The sequence below is a fragment of the Vanessa cardui genome, chromosome 2 (genome assembly GCF_905220365.1).
Source record: "Vanessa cardui chromosome 2, ilVanCard2.1, whole genome shotgun sequence".
Taxonomy (NCBI): Eukaryota; Metazoa; Arthropoda; class Insecta; order Lepidoptera; family Nymphalidae; genus Vanessa; species Vanessa cardui.
In genome coordinates this window covers 9,387,049-9,411,303 of record NC_061124.1, presented here as the reverse complement: position 1 = coordinate 9,411,303, position 24,255 = coordinate 9,387,049, and the positions used below count along the sequence as shown (strand labels likewise).

The 24,255-nt window shown below is 38.6% G+C and overlaps 2 protein-coding genes across 9 annotated transcripts in view; one reads left to right on the top strand and one right to left on the bottom strand.

Moving 5' to 3' along the window:
* The window catches only part of LOC124535390 (protein ECT2), a 25,973-nt gene extending 9,442 nt beyond the window's left edge, over positions 1 to 16,531 (top strand). For 2 of the 7 annotated variants that reach the window (XM_047111615.1, XM_047111600.1), the window contains exons 3-20: positions 3,312 to 3,447; positions 3,864 to 4,076; positions 5,665 to 5,808; positions 7,119 to 8,630; positions 8,938 to 9,069; positions 9,190 to 9,433; positions 9,523 to 9,638; positions 9,731 to 9,858; positions 10,075 to 10,245; positions 10,351 to 10,466; positions 10,579 to 10,739; positions 11,697 to 11,837; positions 11,957 to 12,086; positions 12,513 to 12,667; positions 13,220 to 13,330; positions 13,959 to 14,054; positions 14,919 to 15,065; positions 15,444 to 16,531. In XM_047111615.1, the coding sequence (XP_046967571.1) occupies positions 3,312 to 3,447; positions 3,864 to 4,076; positions 5,665 to 5,808; positions 7,119 to 8,630; positions 8,938 to 9,069; positions 9,190 to 9,433; positions 9,523 to 9,638; positions 9,731 to 9,858; positions 10,075 to 10,245; positions 10,351 to 10,466; positions 10,579 to 10,739; positions 11,697 to 11,837; positions 11,957 to 12,086; positions 12,513 to 12,667; positions 13,220 to 13,330; positions 13,959 to 14,054; positions 14,919 to 15,065; positions 15,444 to 15,557 (3,967 nt within the window). In that variant the 3' untranslated portion in view covers positions 15,558 to 16,531. Of the gene's footprint in view, positions 1 to 403; positions 793 to 3,311; positions 3,448 to 3,863; positions 4,077 to 5,664; positions 5,809 to 7,118; positions 8,631 to 8,937; positions 9,070 to 9,189; positions 9,434 to 9,522; positions 9,639 to 9,730; positions 9,859 to 10,074; positions 10,246 to 10,350; positions 10,467 to 10,578; positions 10,740 to 11,696; positions 11,838 to 11,956; positions 12,087 to 12,512; positions 12,668 to 13,219; positions 13,331 to 13,958; positions 14,055 to 14,918; positions 15,066 to 15,443 lie in introns of those variants that run through there. The other 5 variants (XM_047111622.1, XM_047111604.1, XM_047111611.1 and 2 more) reach the window with 5 other exon arrangements.
* Positions 16,522 to 24,099, bottom strand: LOC124535429. 2 transcript variants are annotated; one of them, XM_047111644.1, is made up of 16 exons: positions 23,757 to 24,099; positions 20,780 to 20,960; positions 20,550 to 20,681; positions 20,325 to 20,451; positions 20,127 to 20,190; positions 19,930 to 20,051; positions 19,306 to 19,416; positions 19,102 to 19,231; positions 18,881 to 19,027; positions 18,461 to 18,551; positions 18,239 to 18,394; positions 18,088 to 18,151; positions 17,904 to 18,008; positions 17,510 to 17,582; positions 17,151 to 17,351; positions 16,522 to 16,728 (listed from the first exon to the last, which is right to left on the bottom strand). In XM_047111644.1, the coding sequence occupies exons 1-16, from the start codon at positions 23,814 to 23,816 to the stop codon at positions 16,576 to 16,578; spliced, it is 1,917 nt and encodes a 638-aa protein (XP_046967600.1). In that variant the 5' UTR covers positions 23,817 to 24,099; the 3' UTR covers positions 16,522 to 16,575. The 2 variants fall into 2 exon arrangements, with proteins under 2 accessions (XP_046967600.1, XP_046967608.1); XM_047111652.1 differs by having other exon boundaries at positions 20,780 to 20,957.
* Positions 24,100 to 24,255: the final 156 nt, after the last annotated feature.

Genomic DNA, 24,255 nt, shown 5'->3' with positions numbered 1-24,255 from the left:
AAAATGATTTGTGTATCGTAATACCAAGTTTAGTTTATTATTTTAGCTTTAGTAAGCTAATGATAACAACCTCGTGTTGGTATTAACTTAAAGCGGATTGAATCGGTCCATAAAATTAAACATTCAACGTGACTGTTGGCGCCACGACATGCAAGAACAATTTAATAGTCAACCTCACCCTGAATATTACGCCGGGGTTATTACACGCTCACAGAACCTTCCACTAATAAAAAATGGTAAGCTTGTGAGTGTAATTCACGGAACGATGTAAATAAAGGTGCGGGTAGGTGTGAGCGAGCCGCGACGGCGCTCGGCGGCGCGCGGCGCGGCGTAGCGCGAGGGTCGCCCTTGCGGCCGCGCGACGCTCCTTGCTATTTTCGGCCTTACATTCCTCGCGGCTGTTTTTCAATCTAACGTGAAACGCATAACGCGCGTGCCGCTTGCGCTTTGTTGCGGTATAAATTTACACAGTTAGTTTTGTTGTCGTGATCATTTTGGAAAACTACATCAGTGCGAGCAATGTTCGTGTAGTATGTATGGTGTGAATGATAAATATACACATTCGCAATGATACATCTCAGTGCCAATGAATGTAACCGATGTGTCACCAGTGTGTGGAACCCACGCCGGACTAGTATCTGATTGTATTACTATTGAAGTGTCTATAATTTAATTGGATACATTTAAAATGGGACCCACGCGGTTGCCTACGACACCTGAAGAAGAAGAACCCCCTCAGCATCTTATATCGGATCCCAAAACACCAGACACAACATATTTGCAATATGAAATGTAAGCATGGTAACCGGGATATATTTCTCGGTTGGTCGTGAAATTAATATACTGATTTAACGATATTAATAAGTATATTGCCAACATTTTGTTGGGTCTGCTACTATTAAATACGATTAAAGTTAAAAGTATTTTTTAAGATAATAATATTGGCAAATAGCAAAGCATCAGCATAGGTCCAGTTTGCTATGATAATAAATTTGCAACGAACATGTTTTTACATATTTTTATATTTGTTTATTATTTATAAACACATATGATACATAGCGCCATCGTTAGTAATTGTTTTAATTTGACTTTCAACAGTCCAAGTCATGTATTTGAATAAAATTTTAATTTTTAAATATATTTCCTAAACAATAAGATAATTCAGTATAGCGCAGTTTGTAAAATGTTGATCCTTTATCTCCAAATACCTTTCGCTCTGTTTCCACTTCGACATCTACTGCGTGTGCGGTAGAGGGCTGTTAGGAATGCCTACGTTTCATGCAAATCGCACAGATTTGCGTGATTCACTAACATCTACACATACAAACCATTATTTTATATAAAAATTGTAGTCTAACACCTTTCTTTGAAATATGTTTATAAATTCACACAATTAAGAAAATCGTATAACTTCTCTAGTTTTTCACGCTCTCGTTCATTACTATTATGCTCATCGAACATAATAATAAACTCAATAGTTAACCCAATTTAAACTCGACGATTGCTAACACAACAGAGTCCGTGGAATCGGAATTTAACTCGTCAGAACTATTTCTATCGTTCGTAGCCGCGACGCTAGTATCCTGTCCGTGACGTTGAAGTGCGTGCAGCGCGTCGCGCGCGTCACGAGACGCCAGTCCGTCGCTCGCAATAACATTAACAATTTCATCAATATTGTCTCCTCGGTTCTTGTAAGTTAACCCGCGGTTCTCCGAACTAGTGCAATTAGTCTCGCCGGCCAGGATGTACAGGATACAGAACGCATCACTATTAGAGTTTTGATCCCCGCAGTTATGCTTGCTTTAAACATGCCGCTTTCTTTACATACTTTTTTTTCGACACTATGATTGTGGATATTTCAAGCTGCCTATATCTCAAACTAGTGTTTTCATATTGTTTCACTCTTCTTTGGCCTATAGCGACTTCTTCCGCTCTTCACAAATGCCGTCTAATATCCTTTAAATGAAATACAAAAGTAGAGTGAGTTAGTCCTAGCTCGCTGACCGTAATTTTAATTTTCCTTATCGTTAATGTAATGTTTATAATACACAAATACTACTTAAAAGACATATTGGGTCATTGAAATGTATTCTCTGAAATCTCACAAAAATTAAATTATGTTTGTAACATAGTAGAACGATTATCCAAAGGCCAATTATCCGAAACGGCCGTAAGTATAACATAAAAAATTTAAACCAAGTAAATTTATATTATTGTTGTTAAGGCCTTCAAGTGAGTGTTATTGTAGAACTGTGTTTGTTAAACTTAATAAAGCTTATTCTTTGTGTGACGCTTCGTTTTTCTTAATTACCAGTCTATCAATCAATCAGTCAAAATAAACTTCATTCAAGTAGGCTTTTATAAGCACTTTTGAATCGTCATTTAACAATAAAGTGAAGACATGTCCGATTATCCGAACTTTCGAGTATCCGAATCGACCGCGTACCAAATAATTCGGATAATCGGCGTACTACTGTACTTTATGATTACATTAGTTGAACTAGCCGCTTAAACCACGTGAAGTTTATAAAACTTTACCTATAGCGCACAAACCGATGAATTCCAATCAATTTACAGCTGCATTTATATGTATATGATTATAAGATGACTCCTACGTGAATTGTTTCACAGACGTGTACGTATATATGTATGTAGTTATATGCAACAATGAATATTGTTATGTTAATGCAAGTTATTTATTGCCTTACGTTTCATTCTTCCGGTTATAATGATAGTCGGAAATCCTCATTTCAAACAAGTGAATGTTTAACATATGTTTATGTTATTAATATGTAACGGTATCTATTCTGGAATTCAATCACAATACTGGTCACAAGTGGTTCGCTGTAATCGATCGAGGATGATTAATGTGAAGGAATTTATGAAAACGTTTTAGTCTGCATATTCCGTATGACTTATTGCTTTTATTGATGAACATCATTATGATTGAATCGTAGCTACAGATGTGAACAAATAACTATGTAACTGTTTGTGCACTTTTATTATTTTTAGTGCCTTATATTTTTTACCGTTATTATGTTATATTGTTTTGAACCGATTTTATGAAATACTTAAAATGTTACTTATTATTAGTATATTTTTTTAAATATTTGTTATTGGATGTTTTTTTCTTTTAATACGTCCAAAAATGGAGGTAAATGGTTTTTATGTCTACAGTGTGGTACAGAGCACCTGTATCTACGTTGATATTATAAATATATATATCTCAACAAGTTTGATAAATACAATGGATATAATCCTTTGCTTTAGTTGTTCTTATACTGATATTACGTTTTTGTTATTGATGCCAGGGTGCTGGGGCCCACAGCAGTGCTGCAGCTGGCGGAGCGCGAGGAGCCGCCGCCGGCGAACGCACGGCCTCTGTACTCGTTGGCGATGCGCGGCGCAGTCATATGCTTCTCAGGATTCCGAAAAAAGGATGAGCTCGTACGTGCTTTACGTGAACAAATATTTAATAAAAATATGCATAGTCTAGTCTAATATGTATTGTTTCGCAAACATTTTGTGATCGGAACTTTCCTAGTATAATTAATACTATAGTATAGTTGAATACTGTTTAAAATATATTAAAATGTAATAATCAAGACCTGTCTGTACTATATCATGCATATAGCAGTATAAGCAAATCGCATGGAATATGTAATTGTGAGGTTTGTTTATCTGTTCTCCTTCTTCGATTGGGTTACTAATTCGAACGAGCTCTAAATGTGATCTGTAAACCTTATGTTATATTTATCTCATATTGCCAATCGTTTGTGGATTACTTAGACGAATCAATGCCGACTATAAAAGCTTTATTCTTTATGATTTTAACTAAAGTATTTAATTTGACCTCCCGACAGACGTACCTGATAACACTGATCCACTACATGGGTGGGTCGATCCGTAAAGACATGTCGAGTAAGGTGACGCACCTGATCGCGGCGGCGGCCACGGGCGACAAGTACCGATACGCGTCGGGCTTCGGCCTGCCCGTGCTGGCGCGCTCCTGGGTCGACGCCTGCTGGGAGCGCCGGGACGACCCCGCGTGCTTCGCGACTGACGATGCTATGATTGTAAGTTAAATGTTAACTCGAATCGGAATAAGCGCCATTTATTGTATGTAATTGTCGATACCTACTTGAAAACTTTTTAAGTAAATAAATAAGCTATTTGACAATGCGAAAAATAAATTTTGAATTATTGTAATCAGTGTATATTATGAGTTTAAAAATGATTATCTACCAAGTTGAAAATAATACTTAATTTATTCAAAAATCCATAAATAAAAATGCTATTTTTCAAACGTTTGTGACACAAAACGCTCCGGATTTGCTGGGCTTATGATGAAGTCACTTTCTTGTATGCTTTGCTTTTCTACTATATGTACCTCAGATTAAAATACAGCAAAGTGACGTCACCGATCCCATTGCAGCGCCATATTGTCCAAGTAGCGTTTTTGCGCGTTATTTAAATATGGAATTTTTAATATGATATTTTTCGACAAATATGTATCTACTAGAAATAAAAAACACAACTTTTACTGGGTTCCTTAACTTCTACTAAATAATATTAAATGGATTTTAAAAACCAGTCAAATAGCCTATTATAGCTACGCAAAGACATTGTTTTGTAATATAAATTGTATTCTGAACATATTACTAACATCTACATTTAAATCTACAGTAGTTATGTACAATTTAAATGCATGTCTCACGTAAAACGGTGGGGACTCGTTTTATTTCTATACCGAATAGATGCGGGCAGATGCGAATAATAGAGATAAAAGCTGTGGTGTCATTCGGTGTGATTGACAAATCGAAGGTCATATCACGGTGGAGGTATTTTTTACATGATAAATTAAAAAAGAAATCATGTTACATTTAAACAATCAATTCAGAAAATAAATTTTCAATCGACGTGTTACAGTAACAAAAATTTAGTCTAGCTAGAATGTATACTATTATGATTTATTTGAAATGAATTGTTTGGTACCTATTCTGTTGTTTTAAATCTGCTAACATTGTAAAGGGGATATTATTTATAGGCTTTAATTTTTTCGGATTAACGAGTAAAGTTTTAGATCAAATTAAGTCAGGAACGTGATAAGCTATACATTGTGTAACATTATTGAGGTACAATACATACAAATAAATGATTGAAAACAAACGTAGGCCGTTCAACATATATCAATATATGTTATATATATGAGTGCATGGCTCGATACTGATTGTATTAAAAATGTATTGAACATCATAAATAGACATTTATCTTGGTGGTAGGGCTTTGTGCAAGCCCGTCTGGGTAGGTACCACCCACTCATCAGTTATTCTACCGCCAAATAACAGTACTTAGTATTGTTGTGTTCCGGTTTGAAGGGTGAGTGAGCCAGTGTAACTACAGGCACAAGAGACATAACATCTTAGTTCCCAAGGTTGGTGGCACATTGACGATGTAAGGAATAGTTAATATTTCTTACAGCGTCATTGTCTATGGGTTATGGTGACCACTTACCATCACGTGGCCCATATGCTCGTCTGCCAACCTATACCATAAAATAAAAAAAATAAATAAATAAATAGACATTAGAGACATCCATATTTTCTTATCAGTTTAAAATCGTTTTAGTAAGACATATTTGAAAATCGAATTGTATGTTTACAGAAGGAGCACAAGTTGAAGGTGTTCGCGGGGGCGCGCGTGTGCTTCGTGGGCTTCCCGGAGGACGAGACGCAGCACATGGCCGAGGTGCTCGCCAGCAACGGCGGCGCCACCTGCGCGCTCGACGACGCCGACTGCACGCACGTCGTGAGTACTCGCTGCAATACTATCACACGTTTACACACATTTAACATGCAAATCGATTATAATACGGTTACACTTCAGCGATTTCAAATCGGGTTGTAAATTGGTCGTTGATCATTTAAAATTTTACCCAAAATTGTTATCGATTTATTTCAATAAAAAGGTTATTGGCTTTTCTCATTTACGGATATTTTATAGATATAATAAAATATTATTGTAATACATATTAATTTCAAGTAAGTTTAAAAGGCACTTTATTATTTACCATAACTAATTTCTAGGATCAGTAGTAACGTTATATACTATAAGTAATATATGGAAATAGTGATGAACGAAGCCACCAATACTCAATACACTAATGATTTTGTTCTTACGAATGTTAATCGCAGAGCGTTTACCTCCGAATTCTTAACATGCCAATTTATTTATACACTATATGGCACATTAGATACTAATTTTAGCATTATGAAATCAGCATGCACGTAGTACCCTTGGGAACACGAATACTATTAGTTTATGATTAGTTACATTGTAGACACACCGACTACGGGTAGTGGTAGTTACCTTGTTATTTTATGCTTTCTATTCTTCTTACATCAGCACAGTAATGAGGCAATATCTTGAATGTCAACTGTTTGTCAAAACAATTGACGTCACTCAGGAACGATTTTATTAACAAAATAACACGTTGTCGTGAGATACAGACGTTGAAGAGCGATTCATTTCAATATATTCACTGTGATCGTATAATATTTATCAATGATACAATGGGGCAAAGCAGTAGTACCACGAGTAGCCACTTCCTTCCCGCACGGCGCGAAGTCAACCCATTGTCTGTTTAAATGTTGTCATCCATTAGTCGTTGCAACACAGGGCTTCTATCACTGCCTTACTTCTAACGATCCGACAGCTACCTGAATTCAAAGCTTATTTATATTCACATACATTTCACTCATAACATTAGTGTACGGTATTGCACTCTTTGTATACATTTGTCAATTTACAGTTACTGTTTGAAATTTTCATTTGCTTTCTATTCAACTAATAACCTTGAATTTTGCTTCGATGAATGCTTGTGGGTAATCCTTGTACATATAACTCTAAACCCACAATCATAATCTTTGTTAGACTATGATTAAACGTTCGCAGCGAAAGAAGATTAAACATTTCTTGACTACTTGTAATCGATTTAGAATTACTCGCTTATCTGTGTCTAACTTTTTCTATCACAATAGTAATAAAATCGTTGTGCATGTTTGTATTTGGAATGGCTTCATTACATCATTGCGTGGTGTGTTTCACACATGTTTCAGGTAATGGCCAATGGGGAGACTTTCGGTCGTTCGCTTATCCTATCACCCCATCTCAACACTCCCAATACTTCAGCCAAACCCCTCCGGTCCACACCGAACCGATCCCAAACCACTCCCAAGAGCTCTCTATACCGTAGGCTATCGGCTCGCCTTTCGGGCCGTCGCGCTAGTCCAAACAAACAAACCGACCAAACAAACGATGAGACGCTACAATACGACAGAGAAGAGTGCTTGAAATTAGCAAGGGACAGTATTAGAAATAGATTAAGCAGTGATAAAGAAAAATCTCAGTCCGAAGATATCAGTATTATTAATATAGGCAAATCATTTATAGACGATATGTGTTCCGATGTTTATGACACTAGTAACTCATCCAATGCTGAAACGCGCAAATATAAAGGTAGCAATAAAGAGAACAAATATCTGTCGCAAATTATTCACAGTGGCGGCAGAAATAATAGCAAAGAAAAGCGAGAAGTCTTTAGGAATAAGTCCTTGAATGTATTTAATATCGTCGATTGTTTGGCGGAGGCAGGATCTCTGCATTCCTCTCTAACGAAGAGCTTATGTGAACTAGACCCAAAAGATGATCCTGGTTTTCTGTTGCCCGTTTCAGCGGTGAACAAAGACTTACAACATTCTAATACGACAATCTCTTCTGGTAAAAAAAGAAGTCGTAATTCTACGGAATCTAATTTTCAAATAAGTACAATAGATAGCAATAACTTATCTCCTGATAAATCGGAAGATGTTAATTGGAAGTCTATCAAAAGACTTAAAATTAAAGACTCATTCAAATTTAAAAACAAACCTACCATTTTTAAAAGAACCAAAAAAGAATCCGTTTCTAAAACGTCGGGTGATATCACAGTTGAACCCTTAACACCAGAGAATGTAAAGCCCACGGACCCAGCGGGTGAATTTGTAGCCTCGACTTCCTCGCCGATTAGAGAATACGACAATACATCTATTTCATCCATGAATATCAGTAAACAGTCCGGGTTTTTCGATATATCTTTTGCGTCTATACGAAGTTCGAAAACTGTAAAATCAGCATCGAAATTAAGAAGAAGCGTTAAATCGTTTACTGCTTCGTTTAGGAGCGAACGAAAAAAGAAATACGAAAAGAGAGCTGAACGCAATACAGTCCAGGTGGACGCCAATCACCTACCTTCAGAATTGAAAAATATGTCAACGCCAAAGAGAGACCTCGATGATATGAATTTCGATATATCCCCGGTGCAAGTGGACACGGTGGACAGCACCGACATGAGGACCCCGGTCCGAGAAGACGGAGATGTGGACGAGTTGGACGAGTCGGTAATATTTAAGACACCGCAAAGCGTTTGGCTCCGCGCCCACCGGCACTCGATCTGCGGTGGGGCGGAGCGCGGCGGCCCCGCCCCCCGTCCCGCCCCCGGCCCCTCGCCGCGCCGCGCCGAGCTGCGCGCCTCGCCGCCTCCCACCCGCGACGCCCGTGCCTTGTCGCAATGCCATGGACTATCGCTACCGGTACTAACCCCATTTAATTACAGTTCAATACTAAATATTAGATTAAGCTTGTCATGCCAAAGACCTTTTAAATGTTCGTCGCCATATTCGAGTTAGGTTCATACTTGAAAATCCTTCGCTGTTATGCTTGCATGTTACGTCGAATGTGTAGGTGCTTATAGAGCGTGCACAAGGAGGTGTGAGTTACTCATATCGTTTATATCATTATTCTACTACATTTAAACCGACGATACGGTTATATCGTAATTATTATAAATATTTTAATCTTATTTTGTATCGGATTTACTATCGAACCTCTATAATTCAGGTGGTAGACGAGCACAATACAGTGGTGGCCCCGGAGTGCTCGCTGCGAGTCCACGTCGTCAAGGCGGAATGGTTTTGGGCTTCGGTCCAAAATGAGGAAGCGCAGGATGAAAGAGAGTACCTTTTCAAAGACGTAAGTAACTAATTCAAAGACTACAGAGCACTATTTTTTATCTGCGTATTATGAAGCTCTAATATACTACTATTGGGAGTAATTTAAAATGGAGTGATCTGAATGGCAAACCCGCCGCAGTACTTGGAGGAGGTGTCGCGGCGGTCGTCGGTGGGCGGCGCGTGCGGCGCGGTGGCGGAGGAGGGCGCGGGCGCGGCGGGCGGCACGCCGGCGGCGCTGCAGCGGCTGCGCAAGCGCAAGCTGCGGGGCGGCGACGCGGCGCTGCACAAACGCCGCTCCTCGGTGGGCGACGCCGTGCTGCTCAGCCTGTCCGGAAACTTGCTCGACTGCACCCCCTCGCCGGACGGCAAGCAGCTACTAGAAGGTTTGTTATCACCCGAGGGACGATATCGATGTTATTGTTATCGCGTTTGTCGCGTCGCCTTATAGTGAGGAATGTTTTTGTATTTATAGAGTCCGAAGTACCTGATAATGTGGTGCGAAAATTGATGTCACCGCGACAGCAAGTTTTCATGGAACTACTTCAGACAGAATCGAATTATGTTGGAATACTACACACCATTGTAAATGTAAGGATCACATTGAGATAAGACGTTATGAGTATAACTTGCGTGTACTCCTGTGCTTGTAAAGTGTATTAACGTTTGTAAACGTTTTGTAGATGTTTAAACAACCGCTGGAAGAAATGGCCGAAGAGGACACTAGTAATGGCAAAAATCAAGCTTTGCTCAATAACACAGAACTCAAAATTATTTTTGGCAATTTACCGCCTATTTATGAATTACACCAGTGAGTAAATATATGAATATTAATCTCTCCATTAATATAAATAGCATAAGCACTTTAAAATTATAAATGTAATATTTCTTAGCTTTTTTTATATTAGTAATATGAAATCCACATTGCACGTGTTTCAGAATACGACCGCATATCCGACTATTGTGTTACTAGAAGTTAAGAAAAATAGAAGATGCAAATAACGTCACTAATATTTATATTTTCCAGACGGATGCTGGAGGAGCTTCACTACGCGCAGGCGCATTGGAGCGAGGAAGTGAGCATCGGGCGGCTCGTGCTCAAGTACACGCCGGACATGGTGAAGGCCTACCCGCCCTTCGTTAACTTCTTCGAGAACACCAAGGAGATGCTGCAACAATGCGACCGTGAGAACCCAAGGTACCCGAAAAGATCCTAGTATTAGTGAAATACACATATTGCTTTTAAAAAGTTTCTGATAAAGTTACCTGATATTTCTCGAATACATTGTTTTTTTTTTTATAGATTTCATGCATTCCTGAAAATTTGTCAAACGAAACCCGAATGTGGGCGACAAAGCTTGCAGGAACTGTTAATAAGACCAGTGCAGCGATTACCCAGCATAAGTCTGTTATTGGATGGTAAGTTCTTATGTAACAAAAATATTTCTTTTAAAATCTCTAAACTAAAACAATCTTGTAAAGAACTCCATATATATAAACTTGGAACTGATGATTGGCGTCGTCATCGCAGATATTCTGAAGCACACGCACAAGAGCAACCCCGACCACGCGGCGCTGGTGTCGGCGCTGGCCGGCCTGCGCGAGGTCATGTCGCACATCAACGAGGACAAGCGCAAGACCGAGGGGCAGCTGCAAATGTTCGACATCTACAACGACATCGACCAGTGTCCGGTGAGAAACTTCTACACATGTATACTCCAGCCACATTCGATCTGGAATTTTAGTAAACAAATCATGAGTCATCATAATTAAGGTTGATACACTCTTAATAAAAAATAATTATTATTATAATTACAACTATATTCATTATAACACAATTTCCTGTTTAAACACAAAAATTTTAATTTAATACAGAAACCAAAAATTTTATTTAGCCGGTCAATACATAATTTATATGAAAATTAGTTTAAAATAAAAGTTTACATTTTTTTAATTACCATATAATATTACTACAAAACTAACAACCCTATATTTTAATACTGACGTAAAGAAATCGCAGGTTTGTAACATTTGGAGTGTTTTTTAAGCAATTGGCAGATTTAGGAAGGTATATAATAGCGATACAGGCTCTTCGTAATTGGTGGTGTATGTTTTAGTCGTATTATAATGGTAGTATAACCACAACAGGTTAAGAATGTTAACATTACGCACAACGTTTCATTACACATAGATTAAAAAAAAGACATCTTGTTTTGGCTAGCATAAATATAGCACTAAAATCACAGTTTCAAAGGCGATAGATAAAGTTAATAAAGCGAATTATATAACTAAGAGATAATTTCTGATATCATTTTAAAATTGGAGGTATTATTTTTGAGATCTACATTATTCCAGATGATCATAAGTATTATAATTATAACCAAGAATGCGCTTAGTCCTTTGTCTTAAATATTTTATTATTTATCGACAAATTTAATTTTTATTAACATCTAAAATAATTGTTGTACATATTTCTAAAAATATTTTGAGCATCTGCCTGACGTTAGTTGCTAAGCAACGCTTTGTTATTAAATATTCCACATCGAATTTGGCTGGAGTATAAGTGCAGTCTTTTCTTAGATTAGTATCAGGATATTATGATGACATGATTTTACTATTTCAAATATCAACGATACTGATCGTTTGCAGGCGCATCTCGTCTCATCGCATAGATCGTTCGTATCCCGCTGTGAAGTGGTCGAGTTGTCGAAGGAGCTCTCCGGGCGAGGAGACCATCTCGTTTTGTTTCTTTTCACGGATACAATGGAAGTATGCAAGAAAAGATCCAAGGTGAACTATATTTTTCGTTTGTTCATATAATTTGAAATGAAATATATTTTTATTTCGTAATGTTATGTTATAATAGTAGAAAAAGTCTGTATTTAAATTATCATACAATCTCCTTGTAGGCTTTCAATAGCAAAAGTCCTACAAACGGCACGGGCACGATGCGCATCGGCTCCAGCAAGCCGTACCGACACATCTCCCTCATGCCGCTCAGCACCGTCAAGCGCGTCGTCGACATACGGGAAGCGGAAGGTGAATGCGTCTTGTAATTATGTTATGTTGCTTGTATGCAGGGTTGCCGATGCCTATTCACCTAATTCCCTAAAAATCTTAGCGAAATTCCCCAAATTGGAGAAAAGAAATGTCCCAATTCCCCACACAGAAATAAAGGAAAAAATCGACTACAATTCAATTTTTGCACTAACTGAAACACGGATAAACAATCAATTACTGATCGTTTTGGTATAAAACGCATAAGTATAAATTCCCCTCATTTTCCCCACATGTGACAATCCCCACACTAATCCCCGATCGATTTACGATACCCCGAATTTGGGGAATTCCCCACACATTGGCAACCCTGATTATATGTTATTAATTATTATAATTTTAGTTCGGAATGACGCGTACGATTAATAATGATGCGTCATCGTATATTAACAGACGATGTGTTGTCAGATTGTCACAATGTGTTCGCGCTCATGTGTCGGAGCAACCAGGAGCTGAAGGAGAAGTTATACTCGTTCATGATAACCGATGAAACCGTCGACAAGTCACATTTCCTACGACAGCTGTGCAGACAGATGGCCAATACCGTCTGCAAAGCTGATGCCGTTAGTATAAAATCATCTTTAAATTCCACTCGTCATATTTACGTTGTTAATCATTGTGCTTTATGTAAATGGGACGAAACTTTGTCAAAACATATCCTAAATGACCATTCCCGAGCGAAGGATCATTAGCAAATAATTTTATAAACATATGTTATTAATAATCGGCATATCTGAAAGATGTTTTAGCAGATTACGTTATATACGTTCAACTGCAGAAATTATGATTTATTTTTTAACATTTTTTCATAGCATAAACGAGCGGACCAGCAAATGGTTCTGCTATTACTCATTAATCAAATCTTATTACTAAAAGAGTAAAAATTGATGCTGACAAAAATGTAACAATGTTAGTTGTGTTTGCTGACGCTACCGCAAAGGGATCGGGACGGATCTCGTGAACCTCTATTCCAAAAGGTCCCATTCGCGCTTTGATTATACCTACGATTACGATTACTATAATGGGGCTATAAAACAATATTTATAACTTGTTTTATAAAAATAACAAAGCTCGATCTAAACATGCACAATTAATAATTTCGTATGTATGAACAGGACAAATTCCTGGCATGTCTCGAGTCGCATCAGCTCGATATCGACACCAGCGACCTCGCACTGAGTACTCTCTCTAAAGTGTCCAAGTTCGCCGCTCGCACCAGAATTAAGGTACGCAATTAAATGCTTTTATATTTTAAAGCAAGATTATAAAATAAATTAATTTGAAGGCTTTTATTTTATTTTATAAAATTATATTGAATTCGAGCTCATCGTGTTTAACGTGTATCACGAGATATGTAGTCATACTTTTTAATTGTAAGAAGTGCTATCAGCATGATTGGGTTTATTGTAATTTAAGTTTGGATTTAAAGTAACAATAATAACAGTCTCGGTAAGTCGTAGCAATATACAGATATAACATGTTCAGTAACTAAGGCATGAAAATCAATTTCGGAAATCAAAGTGTCGTAATACTGTAATATATTACATTATGTTCCATTTTATACGTTTCGCTTAAATTTGATTGATTTAATTTTTATTTGTATCAATCTAATTATAACACTCATTGCACAATCTTGAGACATATATTCATAAGCGTTACTCGTATATCTGTTATAAATTTTCGAGCTCACGATATAGTCTCCCTGTAATGAATATATTTGTCAATCGTCCCAAATAATGTTACGTAAACGAATTAAACGAATTCGCGTCAGTCGCGCGCCGATTGAATGAAAGTGCAATAGAGCAGTGAATGCGAAGTCGCGAGTAGCGCACGATGTCTGGGCGTCTGTTGTAGCTGGAGGCGCTGGCGGGGCTGGGCGGCTGGCTGCGCGCCGACCCGGGCGCCGTCCTGCTAGACACATGGGTATTGCGCGCTCACTTACTCGCACAGGTCTGACGCCACACCTCGCGCCCCGCGCACGCTGCTCCCTGAGTCCTCGCTCTCCCCGATTGTCGATCATTTTCTACCATTTGTTTAATGCCATAAGCTAGTGATTTTTTATCATGCTTACCAACTTTTCGCATTAGTTAATAATTGATCGAGCTTTTTAAACAAAGCAGAAAATGTGACGTCAATTGTTCATTGGCAGGAATCAGCGTGTACGCACCCGGTATATTTCAATGCTTATTAAAATCGCATCGCGTCATATCTTAAGTAATTGTTACTCACATTTCAAATTACGAAATCATTAAAATTAACGCTTTGCTAGACATCATTTGTGTTTAACTGTTTGTGAGCGTGCCATACCTGAGGTTTTCGGGCTATCTATTACTTTGATATTTCATGTCATTTAAGTGTTAGTACTTTAGGGATTTGGGGTCACTCACAGATTAACAATCCGTTCTTCATACCTTTGTCTTTTCATTTAAAATTATTTATGAAATATATCTAAATACTGGTCACCTATTTTTTTAATTTGTTTATGTTTTGTGTAAATTGGCAATTTATTTGGTGTGATGTTTTCTTTAACTACGATTAAATTGGTGGGTGGTATGTTACATATGTTTGGTAATTATCTTTTATTGGGGTGTAGTACATTTCAAAATTTAGATGTGCACATTAAATATAATATTTCATATGTATTTTCCTGATAAAGTATGAAATATGTTTTTCCATAAAAGCTTTTATTTTTTATATTATTTATATTGAAATAGTTGTGAAAATTAAAATCATAAAATTAACAAATGACACTAAATAGATGCGGGAAATTAGAATATTGTATTGCATTCTAAAACAGAAGTTGCACGTTCGCAGGTCGGGCGCGCGCTCTCCTTCAACAAGACGCCCTCGAAGCTGAAGCGGGCGATGTCGTCCATGATCTCGCCCTTCGGCTCCACGTCCAACCTGACGCCCGCCTCGCAGCTCGCCCAGATGAGGCTCGCCAGCTGCAATAACATAAACGTACGTCGCCTCTGAGATGGCCCAGTGGTTAGAACGCGTGCATCTTAACCGATGATTGCGGGTTCAAACCCAGGCGAGCACCGCTGATTCATGTGCTTAATTTGTCTTTATAATTCATCTCGTGCTCAGCGGTGAAGGAAAACATCGTGAGGAAACCTGCATGTGACAAATTTCATAGAAATTCTGCCACATGTATATTCCAACCCGCATTGGAACAGCGCGGTGAAATATGTTCCAAACCTTCTCCTCAAAGGGAGAGGAGGCCTTTAGCCCAGCAGTGGGAATTTACAGGCTGTTACTTTTTACGTCGCCTCTCTCGGTCGGCCGGCGGGTCGCGCAGTCCCACCGCCGACGACGTCTGATGGCTCTGTGTCGCAGGAGATGGGCGCGAGCGGCGGCGGCGAGGGCGGCTCGGTGCTGGTGGCGCCGCTGTCGGTGCAGCCCACGCGCAAGGCGGGCGCGGGCGCGGCGGCGGCGCTGCGGCGCTTCTGACGCCGCTCGCAGCGCTCCGTGTGACGCGAGCCGCGGCCCGCGTCGTCGAGACGCTCGTGATTGGACTGTCGAGTTCGCTCCACGTCGATTCTTAATAATCCTAGTGACCCAGTGCCGCGGGCGATCGGGACGTAGGGGAGTGGCAAGTGAATGTAATTTATTTGTTGCGAGTACTTTTCGGGCTCGGCCCGCCGACTGTAGCCGTTGGAATCGGAAGTGCCTTGTAGTATTGAAGGGATCGAAGCGATCCGTGTGGGGTCGGACGCCGACCGATAGTATTATTTCGAATTGGAAAGTGAGAACGAAGGAGCTTCGACTGTTGAAGGCGGATCGTAAATTAGATTTATACTAATCGATGTGACGGAAATTGCGTGATCGACGATCGCGCGGTTTGTGGAATCGAGTTGTGCAACTATAAACCAAATGAAAGTCGAATAAAATTAAGTCAATAAGTTTCATATTTTTTTATAGTTGGGTCCTATCTCCACTATTGGCAGTTTAATCGTGTAGCTAGTTTTGGGATCTGTGTAATATCTTGAATTATTTAAATCGGATATTTAAAATCTTGTGTCACATAGTAATATTGATATTATTGAATAGTCTTGAGTAATATGTACATATTGTGATATTTTAATTTAATCGTGAAATAGACAGTCGTAGGCTAGAGTAGTGTTGTACTGGTAACCTACCATTTCCGTCTGCTAATTTTAAACGTTCCTAATATTTGTCTTGTCGCTTGCGGACGTTTAATCCATCAAACATCCATTAATTCTCGAACATTGGCGACCGCCGGTCGCTCGTGTTCTCGTGTGCGTGTTTTCTGCTTTTTTTTCATAAATTTTCATAAAAAAGCTCAAAAGCTTATGACACGCACCGACTTTCATATCATGTGTACGCATGTCAATGCATTGTACAAAGTTCTATATTTATAAATATTTTAAATGATTGAAAGAATAAAGGTTTATTTTCAATCACAGGCTTTTTAATTTAACATGACCTCCCAGCGGTAGTAGCGGCGCTAGTTGGCGCGGCGCAGGAAGGCGTACGCGTTGGCGGCGGCGCGCGCGGCGGGCGCCAGCGCGGCGGCCAGCAGCGGCGCCGCGCCCGCCCACAGCAGCGCCGCCGGCATCTCCGCGCTCCACAGCATGCTCGCCTTCATCACTATGGTCGTCTTGAAACAACGGCACGCGTTACGGACGTACGATACGTATAGTACGACACAAATTAGATGTAGCATCGGAAAATGCAATGAAATGAAAATAAAACCGATTACTGCCGATTTACACAACCAATAGAAATAGCTCCCTATCGCGCCATTCGACGCTATTCGTCGCTATAGATTCACGCGTCAGAGAAAGCAAATGCATGTAAATCGACGCGTCAAATTGACGAATATATTAGGTCATATGATATTACAAGTTATTACGTTTATACAAAGATCATATTCGCGTGAGAAATAAAATATTAATTTGGGATAGCGTACTTAATTCGGATGCGATCGGTTTTACGAATTTTGCCGATGCGACATCTAAGTTGTGTCGTACTATACGACGCTGCGATGTATCCCAGAACTGGCGAAATTAATACGCTTACCACCATGATAAAAGGGATAATCTGCCACTGAGTGCCGATTCTCGATGAGCATGCGTTCTCCTCTGTCGCGATGTTCATATCGGAAACGAAGTCGTTGTTGCGGTACACGTACAGCAGCGCCACCAACTCGAGCAGGCAGATGCAGGGCATTGCGACGCCGGACATTATCGCATCCACACTTTCGAGTAGCGCTACACCGCCCTGCAATTGACATTACATTACAGTTTACTGATTACAAATACTTACCAATATATTATATATTGGCGGTCGAGGCCGTCGCTCCATCACCCCCAGCGCCGGCACTAACACCCAGCACGCGTTAGTCTCAGTTTGACCCTCTTTAAATAAATAAGTCTTACAGTTGTTGCAAAGAGAAGACTAAATCCCATGCAGGTCAAGATCGTCGCAGCCACCACAGCTTGCTCTGCAAATCTAGACACACAAACACATATTTTAAAAAAAGAACACGTAAACGTGCCATTTCTTCGTATTGCAATAAGTACTCATAATTATATATACTTATTATTTCATATTTTACGAAAATTAAAGATACGAACAATAATCTATTAACAACAACGATATACTTGTAGTCTCACAGATATGAATATCTTATTGGGGCAAAACAAAACATAATTTATATTAAAGTATAAATTGTAACTCTCAATACAATTATTTATTTATTAAACGCAGATTGAAGTTTAGTTTCATTTTCCAATTAGATTATTATTTACATAACTGCTAGTAAGTACTTACACTAATTTGACTTTATATTCAAATATTGTATGTAATGCTGTTTTGACTAGAACGAATGCCACGCTCATGTATGAAAATGCAATCCCACTGAATATAAGTGCTGATCTGGATGAAAAAAAATATATAAATTAATGTATTAATTAACACTCTATTTGAGTATATTAATTTACTTTACAGAACTTACATGAAATGAGAATAGTTTTTGATCAATGTACACTTAGAGTACATGGGAATTATCCATAGCGTACCTTAAAATTTAAACAATTTGTTATAAACTATGAAACGTATAAAGTAATGTGTATTTTTTAAAAGTGGAATGTATTAATAAATATTACTTTCCTGCATGGTGTAAACAGCTTTAGTATTGGGCTGTATACAATCGACTAGCGCACAAATCGCAGCTCCGCCCGAATGAAGTGCAGTTAGTAAAAGTAAAAGCCCGCTGTGCCACACGTTTTCGCCGTTTAGATGCGGATCGATATGACCCGAGGCTTAAATTAATAGTTTTAATAAAGAACGAATGATATAAATTCAATATCTTCGCATTTCACACCTACCATAGTGGTTTAAACCCTTTCCGTGAATAATTTCTGAACCCACACTGGCTGAATGTATATAGAGAGAAACCTCTAAAGCGTCAGCTAAAGCCTATAATATTTAAGATGAATTTTAATATATTTCGAGTGATATAAAATAAAAAAAGATTATTACAGAAGAAGAAAGAATAATTCCTTTAAACACTAAATATAATAAAACCATCAACATTCATCATTCATCCTGATTCTTTAAATTATTTATTTACGAAATCCTCATAAATGTACCATTTAACTGGAGAGGTGCACGGGTGCTCGGTTCGGTAAGTACTTATACTTTTTTCCCTCAACACAAACGTTTCAATTAAAAACAATAGAGATTCTACAAGCTTGTACTTTGCAATCAGCAACAATATTAAAAAATAAACATTAAAATCTACGTACTGAAAGTACTTCTTTAGAACCCATCCTAAAAACTTTACGCCAGACTTCAGGTGAAGTTACAAGTTTTATAACGGAAGTGAATAAAAGTATAGTCGCCCATAACCATGGCACGACGACTAGCCAAGAATACATGTTATTCCAAATTAACTGTAAATTAAAATATTAACGTACTTATTTAACTGTTCACAATAATTATTTAGATTATGTGAAAATATTCTAACCCTGCCGTGAGAAAGACGTTCTTTTATCAAAAGCGCCCATAAAACCGCCCACACTAAAACTAAACAAAACGATAATGGCATATTGAAATGGCCAAAATTGTAATCTTCACGGAACAAAACGACTTCCACGCTTAAAAAAGAAAAATATAATTAAAAATTATCGGACAATTTGGATAAAAAAAATGATATGATAACATCACTTACTAAAAAAAATTATAAGCTGGAGTGCTGTACAGAATCGGATAGCCTATGGAATATCTTTCATTGCACATTTCTATTGGTTGGAGGTAACGTCTTCGAGTATTATACATTGGTCTAAAGAGTATCAATAATTAGTAATTCAATATTAATAATTAGCAGTTCATTCAATCAAAATCAACAGCATAAGTCTACAACTCTTGCTATATAGTTAAGTAATAAGCAAACGATACCTTCGTGCATGTTAGTTAAAGCCATTCATTGACAATCCTATCTGAATTTATTTAAAATACTGTACTTTGTATGTAAAATACATGACACACTTGAAAGTGTTTTCTAACTTGTTTTATAATCAAAGGAAAACAAGTTTTTGCCTAGATGTCAAAATCATTACAAATTTAAAAAAAATATCTAAAAAAAAAATTGGTTGCCTGTAAAGTCGGTATACGGGCGAAAGTTTTACGTGACAACGACTTTGAGTGGTAAAATAACCATGCCCGAGTGGAAGGGACGCGTGCCTCTCACTCGCTCTCATTGTGAGCGCATAACGTGAGCGGAGCGTAACGCAGTTTCTTGAAGTGTCACCCGGCAAACCAATTTATAAGACGTTGTCACGTCAATATTAAGTACCTTTTACGCATAAGGCTTTGGTCAGTAACGTTTCTCCATGCAAAATCATGCGTCCCGACTGTAACCTGTTCAGTCATTGAATTTTCCTCAAGAATTTCGCCAGTTTCCAACAAAAATCTAGACTAAAAACGATATTAATTAATTCATAATCATATATTATCATTAATATTGTTTGTACAGGATATTGATGCAATTACCTCCCTTAACATCATAAATGTAAGATTTTTCAAAATCGGGTCGTATGGCTTAAGATCAAAATCTCTGAAATAAATTTACAATTATGTATTCAGTAATATAATACAACAGCGACTACTATTTATTATTTTAAACAAATTTGATTAAATGCAAGTAAGTTTATATTCTATTCTATTATAAATTATTTCAAAAACAAATACCTGCAAAATGTAAAAGGTAACTTAGAGTCAGAGACGGAGTGCACGACGTAGATTGAGGCTATAGCAGCAATCGTGCTACAAAGAATTGCTCGCACTAAAGCATTGATACATATTGCTAAGCCGATACCTAAAGAATATATAAATAATTAAACATTAATATATAAGAACTCATGAAGGTTTACCTGCTCTATTTTTTATATTTATTTCTAAGACAACATAATATACCTTCAAACATCGGCAGAATACGAAAAGCACGCCCGGGACCACTGATACTCCACTGCCCGAGGTAAACTTCAAAATGCCGCGTAGGATTTGCAAGCAGCCCAGTCGCCATAATTAGAAATAGCATAAATACAACTAAAAAAGGTTACCACGTTTTAGTATATTATATATTATTTTAAAAGTCTGAGAAAAAAAAAGGGAAGAAAATGTGATAGGTGAAAAATAATACAAACAAAATCCTCCCGTGAGTACCGAAGCCGCAAGTCGGCAATGCATAGTGAGAAAAGCGCCGAGGGCTAGCGAGCCCAGTCTTAAATTGCGACGACCCTCTATGCCTTTCTGAACGCCGCCGCCTGAAGCGTTGTCCATTCCAGGAATATGGCTTGTTGACCATACGACTGACCATTGACTCTGCTGGTTAATGAAAATTTTAAGAATTATTTTTGAAAGAGTTGATGTTGTTGTAAGATATATTCAGTAAAAATAATTATTTTCTTAATAATAAAGTACTAAGTCGCCCGGATGATGATGCCACGAATACATTTTGGCGCAACATCTGGTCGGTACCCGTCGACCACATAGAAGGTGACTGGATGCGGGAAGTCAGGCAAGCGTGCGAGCCTTTGGAAGCGATGGGAGAAATTTCCATCGCTTCTGAAGATGTAGCCGCTGCAGTTCGGTCCGTTCCAAACTGGAAGTCTCCAGGACCGGACGGGCTTCATAGCTTTTGGCTAAAATGGCTACGCAGCTCGCATGAATGCTTGGCATCTCAGTTCCAGTCAGCTCTAGAGTCTGGGTCGCTACCACAGTTCCTTACCACCGGAGTCACCCACCTGCTTCATAAGTCAGGTAGTGCAACAGATCCTAAAAATTATAGACCGATTACTTGTTTACCGACGGTCTATAAGCTCCTTACCTCCATTCTGAGAGATAAGATTAATAGTCACATAGAAAATAATAGTATTTTGTCCGTCTCTCAGAGTAGGGGTGGATCACGAGGCACTAAGGAGCTACTCCTCATTGATATGACCATTAGCCAACAGGTTTGTCGTTCTCGAAAGCGTCTGGCGACATGCTGGATAGATTACAAGAAGGCCTATGATTCCGTGCCGCATACATGGCTCTTGAGGGTGCTGGAGTTGTATAAATTAGATACAACTCTATGCAGTTTCTTGAGATCATGTATGAGACAATGGCGGACAGTCCTTCGCTATCCAGGATGTCGAACGATTCATAGTAATGACGAACCGATAAGGATTGAGCGGGGAATATTCCAGGGCGATAGTTCATTGTGGTTTTGTTTAGCCTTGAACCCTCTAAGTACTCTGTTGGAGAGCTCAAGGCTGGGCTATCGTTTGCGGAGAGGAGGTATAGTAATATCCCACCTACTTTACATGGATGACCTAAAGCTCTTTGCACCTTCAGATTCACAACTGGTAGAGTTACTAAAGGTAACAGAAACTTTTAGTAATTCTATTAGAATGGAATTTGGAGTTGACAAATGCGCGGTTATGCATGTAAAGCGAGGAGAGATTGTGGAATCTGACGGATTACAACTTTCAGATTCCATAAACTTTAAGTCACTGTCCGCAAACGAATCATACAAATACTTGGGTATGTCGGAAGCGTTAGGCATCAATGTGACCGACATGAAACAATCATTGCAGGAGCGTTTCTTTGGTCGCCTAAAAAAGGTACTCAAAAGTCTTTTATCAGGTGGCAATAAGGTTCGCGCCTTCAATGGTTGGGTCATGCCGGTCTTGATGTACTCTTTCGGCATACTCAAGTGGACTCAAAAAGAACTAGACGCATTGGATAGGAGAGTCCGTGTCCTGCTGACTACATATCGAATGCATCATCCTCGGTCTTCGGTGATGAGATTGCACATCCCACGGAGATGTGGTGGCCGTGGCTTTTTAAATGCCAAGATCCTACATAGCCGTGAGGTATACAAACTCAGGGAGTATTTTGTCCACACTGACTTGGATATGCACCGAGATGTAGTTACAATAGACAAGGGACTAACTCCGCTCTCCTTATGCAAAGAGAACTGGTGCAAACCTGTAGTACTAAGTACTGAGAACCGCAAGGAAGTATGGAAGAGCAAGGAGTTACACGGACGCTTCTATCGGGCCCTTCATGGACCCGATGTGAACTTTATGGCGTCCGTATCTTGGCTACGGTTCGGCAACCTATTTGGTGAAACCGAAGGTTTTGTCTGTGCGATTATGGACGAAGTTATCATGACGAACAACTACCGGAAGTATATTGTGAGGGATGGCACGGTGGACATATGTCGGGCGTGTCACACTCCGGGCGAATCCCTTAGACATATTATTTCCGGTTGTTCTCGTCTTGCTAACGGAGAGTATTTGCACAGACATAATCAAGTGGCCAAGATTATCCATCAACAATTTGCACTTCGATACGGTCTTGTGGTATCAGAGGTACCATACTACAGGTATGTGCCCGACCCAGTTCTCGAGAATGGTCATATCACACTGTACTGGGACCGATCTATAATCACTGACAGGACTGTTGTCGCCAACAAGTCTGATATAGTGGTGATAGACCGGTCAGAGCGCCGCACAATAATTGTTGACATCACCATCCCTCATGACGAGAATCTCGTGAAGGCTGAGAAAGATAAACAAATAAAATATCTTGACTTAGCTCACGAGGTTGACGACATGTGGGATGTGGATACAGCAGTTATTGTGCCGATAGCTGTTTCAGCGAATGGCCTAATGGCCAAGAGCCTCGACCAACACCTTAAGAGGCTCTCGTTAGGTAGCTGGGTCAAGGGCCTGATGCAGAAGGCAGTACTCCTCGGCACGGCGCGTATTGTGAGGAAGTTCCTCTCGCTGGAGCCCTGACCACCGGTGGCTTGGACCCTGTTCCCGCCACTGGTTGGCCTCTGTATTTTATATTTTTAAATATATTTTATGTTCGTATTTCATATTTAAAAATGTAATTATATATGAATGAAAACAAATAAAAAGAAAAGTACTAAAATAACAAGAGTGTAATAATATTTACTAATAAATGTGGAGTCTCGATACCTGACTGCAAAAAATACTATGCCAATATACTTAAAACACATGCCAAAAGATGCAGCGCGCTTTTATTGTGTATGCAGGTTAATGCCGAAATAATATAATTATATTACATGTAAGTACTACTTACTGGATAATATTAAGACAAACTTACCGCATCTCTGTTATCATACGTAAGTATAGTATCCATGGAATTTGGATTTCGAGAAGCCATTGTGTGGTTTAAAAATATAAATGAATTAAGCCAAAATCATAGCAATTTTTCTTCAAGTACATATATCTTTCTTCATTTGACGAAGCAACATTATATAAATATCACATTTTAATATTGAATAGTCATGTACATGATATGTTCGTTATGACAATGTCAAATGTCACGAAGGAGACAATATCTTTTGTGTTTTTGCAAAAAAATAACAAGAAGTATTCAAATAAACTAATCCAACTGGTTAAGTGCGTTTTTACTGAAACAGTTGCCAATGGTTAATTTTTTTAAAAAGTCGCTAACACTTACAATTCTTATCAACTAGATGATATGATGAAGAACATGATACTACTTATAATTATTATACAATTTTTATTAACAGCAAATAACTTGTAATTAAGTTTTTGACGGATGCTCAAATACGATACGAAAACAATATACTATATAA

Excerpts from the sequence above, each read along its gene's own strand:
- LOC124535429 (XM_047111644.1), bottom strand. The coding sequence starts at position 23,816 with ATGGCTTCTCGAAATCCAAATTCCATGGATACTATACTTACGTATGAT. Across the intron at positions 20,452-20,549 it reads TATTCTGCCGATGTTTGAAG|GTATCGGCTTAGCAATATGT; the intron begins GTATATTATGTT and ends TATATTCTTTAG. Across the intron at positions 16,729-17,150 it reads TTATCCCTTTTATCATGGTG|ACGACCATAGTGATGAAGGC; the intron begins GTAAGCGTATTA and ends CGTTGTTTCAAG.